Below are 8,815 nucleotides of genomic sequence, written 5' to 3' on the forward strand. Positions count from 1 at the left end.
AATCATAGGTGAATGAAAGTCCCACCGCCTTTTTGCGGTCTTATTTATATCTCTTGAGTTCTCAATTATAATTGATCTCAATAAATCCTCCTAGTGCTAATGATAAATGAGAGTTATTGAAATTAGACTTTAATGAATTGTGAGGAGTTATAAGATATAAACATTATTTTAATGAGTCAATTTAACCAATTTTTATTTTTTGTCTTTTTAGTTGCCAAGATCATTAACGATGGAGTAATGAAAAATTACTCATGCATATTTTCTTAGAGAGTTTGCGAAGGTTCTTACATGATTACTTAGTCATTTATTTAACCAATTTTTATTCTTTGTCTTTATAGTTACCAAGATCATTACTCATTTAGTTATGAAAAATTTAAAGCATATTTATCTTTCTTTGATTAAATGTATAGAAAGTAAATTAATTGTTAATCCTATGTGGAATTAAATTAATTGCTATTAACATGTGGAATAAAATTAATTGCTTTTACCTAGCCTTTTAATTATATAGTATAGACTTTAGCATATTTTGCTAGTTCAGTAGTTTGGACTACGTGTTAGGTAATTAAGCCTAAATTAATGGTTTCTTTACTGTGTGTGAAACGAACCATGATAGAGTGTTATCAGTTACTATCTAAACTCGGTACCATTCTCTCATATGAAACACATGTCATCTATAATAAGAACACAATAATTCAATTTTTTTTTTATCATTTTTATAGGTTTTCCAAATAATTTGTTTATCCAGATAAATGGCATAATTGAGAGATAATATAAACATTCATGTAATTTGTTAATTAAACGGCAAAATAAAAGATACTCCCCGTCATTAACAGAATTCATAACATTTGTTCTTTGGTTTCTATTAGAATTATTTTCAATTATACCTATTTTTTGTAAGTGCCGTTTGACATTTTATTAATGAATTGATCTTTTCCTTCAAAAAACAAAAAATAATATTCATAAATACTTAACAAATGTTATGAATCCAGTAAATTACAAAGTTTACTTATATAATATTTACTGTTAACATAATATCGCGATCTTTAGTAAATATAATAGGTGAAATGTTTCAATCCTACACTCCTAGCCCATATATTATAGAAAATGATGATAGGTCATAGTTGGTAACTTCAAAAAAAAGGATGGAGTCATTTGTCAAAGAGTAAATGAAAAGTTGATTCACAACTATTTCATTATGAGTGCATGCAATTGAGCAAAGTTCATCCTTACTACACAATAATCACACTTCACAAATAGCCAAATAATGCGTGTTTAAATGTCTTACTTACTCGTAATAGTACTCTTTTGAATCCAACTTCTGTCATTTTCTTTCTTTCTCTTACACAACTTGCAATTTCCATTGATGTACATACTCCATATACCTTAAACAAGCTAAGTATCACAATATACATACGTGGAAAACTAATCATCAAAAATACGATATATATCCCTCTCATCATTTCTTCCATTTCTTTACGTAAATTCCCACTATAAATATCTCCACATTATCACTAGACTCCCTCAACACATTCCACAAAATATATACACAAACACACACTCATAAGTTTTAAACAATTAAAATGTCTAATCCGAGAAAATATTCCTTAATTATATCTCTCATTTTGGTTACTATTAGTGCTACGCATATAACTAGTGCATGGGCACGGGCACCATTTGCTTGTGACCCAAGAAACGGGCTAACCAGGTCTCTACGTTTTTGTAAGGTCAACCTCCCTATTCATGCACGTGTGCAAGACTTAATTGGGAGGTTGAACCTACAAGAAAAAGTTGGGTTGTTAGTAAATAATGCGGTTGGGGTGCCACGTCTTGGGTTACAAGGATACGAGTGGTGGTCAGAGGCCCTACATGGTGTGTCCAATGTGGGACCCGGGACAAAGTTCCAAGGTGCATTCCCGGCCGCTACTAGCTTCCCCCAAGTCATCACTACGGCTGCTTCATTCAATGCCTCTCTTTGGCAAGCCATTGGTCAGGTGAGTTACGAATACTTTTAATTCTATAACAATTCACTATCTATCGTTTTAATTTGGCAATATATTTACTTGTACACAAATACTTAAGTATAACGTAAAATATCTAACCGTCAAATCTCAAGTAGTTATACACTTCAGTTGATAATGACAAATATTATATATATATATATATATATATATATATATATATATATATAACGGTCTTACACAAATCAGATAATACGTTAAATTTTATTGTGTAATGCTTATTTGCAACTTGTAAGTGAGGCTGGTCCTTAGAATTGAGGTCTAGGTTAAGAGAGAATCATGCTTTTATTAGGAAGCCTATTTGTGCATATGTGGTGTAGCATGCAATGTCTATGTTGTCTTTATCAAAGACGTTGTAATATTATCATGGGTCGTTGTAACATACGTTCATACTACATGCTTGAATCTAATTAATGCATTGAAACATGACAAGATGCGTATACTTGTGGTTGATTTTTGTCAACAAATCCACAATTATTTTTACAATTTGACATGTTCTGAGTCCTAGTCAGCGCCTAGCTAGTTTCAGTGTCAAAATGAAAGTACACCATATACTATAACTAGAGCTCGTGACTTGTGCGTCTTATGATTGGTAGAATTAAACAATTACGGTCCGTTTTTCTTAAGACCATTGCTTTTGGTTTGAAATAAGACGGGTAACATGTCATCATTTTACAATAAAATGTTGTTATTTTTTGATAACATGTTACCATTATTGTTCACATCATTTTCAGGGTAAAAAATGACACCTCTAGTCATAACATTTTATGAATTAATTGGTTACATTTTCTTAAAAAATGACAACATTTTATCCGTCTGACAAATAAGACCAAAAGTGTCCGTCTGAAACAAGAATTTGTGAAACAATTAAAATGCACATAAATATTCACTTGTTGCCTTTTTCTTTTTCTGGTCATAATAAAATCACAAATTCTCACTTTAGAGGGATATTATTCATCTAAAACTGTTGACGGATAATGCATCTCTTACAAAATGAGAGTAGATAGATAGTGCAAGTGAGTGGGAAATAATGGATACCCCCACTTGCCCTATCACTTGCAATTTTGTCAGAGATCCACTATTCTTTTACAATTTTAGACGGATAATGTCCATTTATAATGAAACAAATTGTTAAAAAATAGGTACTGTATATGACGACTTTGCTCTTAGAATGACTTTTAAGCAAGACTATTTTAAGTTTAGAACGACTTTGTTCATAAGTATTACCAATAAAATAATAAATCATAAATTTAATAAGGTTGCATAAATAACTAACTTTTCTTCTAAAAAGAAAAGCACACACACTTGTATAAAGCTGTTTACATCAACATTGTTATTCGTAAATATAGGCGATATTGTAAAACCACCTTATGCAAACGACCAAATAAAATAGTCGTAATACAATAAGTAAGAGATCATTCCATAACCATGTACTCCATTTAATTTGTAAACATAAAATACAAGATGAACGAGAGTGGGTAGTCAGTAGCAGAGGAAGGAATAATGAAAAATGGTGGTGGTGGTGGTGGTTGAACTCTTTTAAGAAGTCTTTCAATAGTGCATAGCATGTGGTCTGTGGCCTGCTGCTATGCTATACAAGGGCAACTATTTACAATTTACAATTTGCATGCCCATGAAATCCTTCTTTCTTTATATTTGTGGCCCGTTTTTGTCACCCAAATCTCTTAAAAAATTCTGTTGCCCCATCATTTCCCAATTTCCATCATAGTAGTTATACTTGTAAGTTAGTACTTCTTTGATCAAGACTTACGTTATTTCCTTGCTTTTGCATTATTGTCTAGTTTAAGCAATTCTCCAACTTATAAAGTTAGTATAAAGTATAACATCTTTCATTTCTTGTTGGACTTTTCTCCATGGATCCTATCTAATTTAGTCCAATTTTGATTCACTTTCGCATAAAAAATAAAATGTAACATCTTTACTAGGGCGGTACAATATCGAGAGTGACCTATTGTCCAGTATACCTCTTTCTTAACCACTAGTTTAAAACATTTTCGGTAATAAATTATTAACTTAACAAATAACATTATTCGTTTAAACCTTATCAGACACATAATTGTTAAAATTCATCTAACAAAATTGTATTATCCTTTTAAACTTCAATATATAACCTAGCTAGACAAAATGGTTGTACCTAGATTTTGGCCTTTGCAAAAACCATTGATACAATATTTGATTTGATAATATATACAGGCAGTATCAGATGAAGCGAGAGCAATGTACAATGGAGGAACAGCAGGACTAACATATTGGAGTCCAAATGTGAATATATTCCGTGACCCAAGATGGGGACGAGGACAAGAAACACCGGGTGAGGATCCGACTTTATCAGCCAAATATGCTGCAAGTTATGTCACGGGTCTTCAAGGAAATTATGGAAATAGGTTGAAGGTTGCTGCCTGTTGCAAGCACTATACTGCTTATGATCTTGATAATTGGAATGGCATGGACCGTTTCCACTTTAATGCTAAAGTAAGCCTTTTCATTTTTATCGTCTCTTCTAAAACTGTTTTATATTCTTTATATAGCTCATATTTTGCTATAAGTATCTAACGTCGATTTTTAGACAATTTTACGAACAATATATAACCGAGGCGTGCAACAGTCTATGTGGGTGGGTGAAAACCCAACTAAGTCATCCACCACAAGAGCACTAGTTATCCTAAAATATTAGTGAAACTGATAGCAGAACATATCATAAATCATTAAAATGGATAAGATTATATATTTAAGGGTGTGCGCCAAATTGGTCCTACTAGATTCGAATTGTGGGACTAAAGTTTGTTACAATTAATTGTAATTTAAGGGATTTAATATGTGACATAAAGACATGCATAAATTGATTGGAGTTGTATGGTAGTGATTGAATCATGAAAGGGATTATTAGGGATAGGTGAGTTGTTTTATGTACAATCTAATAGTGACTTGATTTATAACATTTCTTGTACGCAACTTATGTTCATTTAACGTTTGATAATACAGCTAATCTCTTAATCATTTAATACCGACCTTTAATAATTTGTCTTTTTGTCGCAATAACCGTGATTTCTTAACGTTGAGTTTGGAACCAAAAACACGTGATGAATGACTGTACCAGTTAAATTAATAATCGAGATCTAATCTTTTAATTTCATGATGTAATTGACGAGATCAAAATGATTCACGGTCATTTTTCCGATTTAAGTACAAGGTTTTTCTATTATAGTTACGTTCAAGCTCACAACTATAAAGATGTTAATTAATTTCATGTATAGACTTTTAAATTTGTTGTTAATTGTAAACGTAGGTGAGCAAGCAAGATTTGGAGGACACATACAACGTACCGTTTAAGGCATGTGTACTAGAAGGAAAAGTTGCGAGTGTGATGTGTTCTTACAATCAAGTGAACGGCAAACCCACCTGCGCGGACCCTGACCTCCTCCGCAACACCATTCGTGGCCAATGGCATCTCAATGGGTAACTAATAACTCAACTACCTCACCTTATGACACGTATAAATCGAGAAATGTTGTTAGACTTAACTTTTTATTGCTAATTTGTTTTGCTAGGTATATTGTATCAGACTGTGATTCAGTTGGTGTACTATATGATGACCAACATTATACAAGGACACCCGAGGAAGCTGCAGCTGATACCATTAAAGCGGGTTAGTCGTCCCTATGAATCATGTCGGAATAAACAATTGATCTTTGACAGCTTCAACGTTTTAATTTAGATCGGACTCTGGTGCCCCTTTAACCTAAGGTTTGATGATTTTCAGGTCTAGACTTGGATTGTGGGCCATTCTTAGCAGTGCACACGGAGGGGGCCGTAAGACAGGGCTTAGTGACAGAGGCTGCTGTGAACCAAGCCTTGGCAAATACCATCACTGTCCAAATGAGGCTAGGCATGTTTGATGGTGAACCTTCAGCCCAACCTTACGGAAACTTAGGACCGAGAGATGTGTGTACTCCAGCCCATCAAGATTTAGCTCTTCAAGCGGCCCGTGAAGGGATTGTTCTGCTCAAGAACCAAGTCGGGTCATTGCCCTTGTCCACGGTCCGTCATCGTAACATTGCCGTTATTGGGCCTAACGCCCAGGCCACGACCACCATGATCGGAAACTACGCTGGTAATTAAACTCCATCGACTTACAAGCTTTCAAAACACAACTTTTTTTTTTTTTTTTTTTTTTTTTTTTTTTCACCTTTGTATATCATATTTATGAATTATGAACCTTTTTACATGTTACTGAATGTCGGTAGGCATAGCGTGTGGATACACATCTCCCTTACAAGGCATATCAAGGTATGCAAGGACAGTCCTGCAAGCAGGATGTGCAGGAGTAGCATGCCCCAGTAACCAACAATTCGGACCAGCCATTGCAGCAGCAAGCCAGGCGGACGCGACAGTGCTAGTGATGGGGCTGGATCAATCAATTGAGGCCGAAGCCAGAGATCGAACTTCAGTCCTATTACCTGGCCACCAACAAGAGTTAATTTCAAGGGTGGCTATGGCCTCAAGAGGCCCAACCATTCTAGTGTTGATGTGCGGTGGGCCTGTGGATGTCACCTTTGCTAAAAATGATCCTAAAATTAGTGCCATTTTGTGGGTCGGTTATCCTGGTCAAGCTGGTGGCACTGCTATTGCCGATGTTCTCTTTGGTACTCATAATCCAGGTGAGTTCACCACCTCCTAATCCTTAAGGGTCCGTTTGGATTGAAGGAATTGGAGAGAAGGGGAGGGGAGGGAAAGGGAGGGATTTAATTTCCTTTGTTTGGATAAAAAATATGGGAGAAAGGAAATGGAAGGGAGAGAAATGAGAGGACTTATTTTCCCTCCTATGTAACAAACTATAATCTTTCCAAAGGTGGTAAAGATTTGGAAAGAAAATATTATTCGGATTTCTTATTATACCACCAACATCCTTCAATCCTCCATCCATTCTTCATCTCCCTCCTTCCTCCCTTTCCATTTCCCTCATAATTTTGTTATCCAAACACCCACATCCCATTTCGTCCTTCTCCCCTTCTCTCCCCTCCCTTCACCTCCCCTCATTCCCCCTCCCCTCCCCATCCCTCCTAAAATTGTATCCAAACGGACCCTAAGACTCGCTTTAAATCCAAATAAATTCCTTGGTTCATTATGATTAGAAACTCACAGGCCTAATTGACCAAGTTATTGTGTTTACTGTTTTCTGTAGTATAAATGATCTTATTTGAGTTTTTATAAATGATCGGTCTAGAATGGATAAACGTTATCTTAAGAATGATTTCATTTTGCATATAGGAGGAAAGCTACCAAATACATGGTATCCACAAGACTATGTAGCAAAGGTATCAATGGCGGATTTAGACATGCGAGCCAACCCAAGTACAGGCTACCCCGGTCGTACCTACCGTTTCTACAGAGGGTCTGTGGTGTTCCCTTTCGGATTTGGGCTAAGCTACGGTCGATTTACCCAAACCCTGGCTCAAGCTCCAACTAAGGTCATTGTACCCTTATCAAGCCACTACGCTACCAAAAACATCACCACATTGAACAATGCCGTAAGAGTTTTACATACAAATTGTGAAATACCCTCTGTAAGCCTTCACATTGACGTGAAAAACACGGGTGATCTCGACGGGTCACATACCATCCTTGTTTTCTCGACCCCACCAGGTGACACCCGTATGCCCGAGAAGCACCTTGTCGGGTTCAAGAAGGTTCACGTATCAGCGGGTTCACAACAACGAGTTCAGATGGATGTCCATTTATGTAAGCATCTTAGCGTGGCGGATGAATTCGGAATTAGAAGAATTCCAATTGGAGTACATACCCTTCATATTGGAAATGACCTTAAGCATCAACTTTCTATTCAACTTAATTAAGTAGTGTGTTAATTTTTAAAGATTAAGGGCTTTGAAAAATTATTATACATTATTGATTAAGGTTATTGCTCTAATTATTGTGCTTAGTGCTCATAAGATTTGAATCTTATTAATAGATTGGTAATTGTACAAAGGAAAGTCATGTTTTTATTATATTTGGTTCTTGAGGCCTTGTACTGGTTTGCTAAAATTAATTTGCAGCATCTATATGTACCAAATGTAAGCAAATTATATTGAAATGAAAAAGTTATTCCTATATTTCATTAATATGTGTTCTTTGACGGATACAATTTTCTTTACTATGGAGTATAAATTATTGCTAGACGGTTTCATTAGGGTTACTAATGTTGCAATCCAGTCGCATTAGGTGTAAAATGACTCATTTAAAAAAGCGGTCATCATCAATAATAAAGTGAGTTTTAAAATTACGTACTAAATAAAATGATCACTCTCAATAGTAAAATAGTAACTTAATACACATAATTATTACAAAATCGTTTCATACAACAATTAAGTAAACAATTAAGTTATTAAATTTCATTTGTTTGTTTGATATGAGGAATTCACAAGTTGAGCTTCCAATTTGATTGAATCTCGTTGCTACACTTCCGGTGATTCTTGAAACGTTATTTAACGTTGTTGATTAAACTAATTAGTAGCTATGAACCTTGGACTCCATTGTTAATGTATGAAGAAAACAGAGTATGTTTAGTGAGTTTGTTATAGTGAGAGAGTTTGTTATAGAGAGAGAAAACAATCTAAATAAAAAGAGTATCTTATTATTAGAATATGTACATACAGTGTATATATATAGTACACCACTTATTCAACCTCAATACAATATAAGTTAATCTACATTGCCCTCTCAAGCTTGACTTTCTTTGTAAGAATGAAGTCCAAGCTTGTGAACCAGAAATGAATGTT

The 8,815-nt window shown here is 34.8% G+C and overlaps 1 protein-coding gene across 2 annotated transcripts; it reads left to right on the top strand.

Annotated features, from left to right (window-relative positions):
- Positions 1-1,123: 1,123 nt before the first annotated feature.
- LOC141617625 (beta-D-xylosidase 1-like) lies at positions 1,124-8,158 on the top strand. 2 transcript variants are annotated; one of them, XM_074434799.1, is made up of 7 exons: positions 1,124-1,991; positions 4,233-4,511; positions 5,326-5,495; positions 5,588-5,685; positions 5,800-6,150; positions 6,284-6,697; positions 7,308-8,158. In XM_074434799.1, exons 1-7 carry the CDS (start codon positions 1,581-1,583, stop codon positions 7,889-7,891), a joined length of 2,307 nt encoding a protein of 768 aa, XP_074290900.1. In that variant the 5' UTR covers positions 1,124-1,580; the 3' UTR covers positions 7,892-8,158. The 2 variants fall into 2 exon arrangements, with proteins under 2 accessions (XP_074290900.1, XP_074290901.1); XM_074434800.1 differs by having other exon boundaries at positions 1,503-1,991; positions 6,284-6,726; positions 7,128-8,158.
- The last annotated feature ends 657 nt before the right edge of the window (positions 8,159-8,815 follow it).

Source organism: Silene latifolia, chromosome X (assembly GCF_048544455.1).
Source record: "Silene latifolia isolate original U9 population chromosome X, ASM4854445v1, whole genome shotgun sequence".
NCBI lineage: Eukaryota > Viridiplantae > Streptophyta > Magnoliopsida > Caryophyllales > Caryophyllaceae > Silene > Silene latifolia.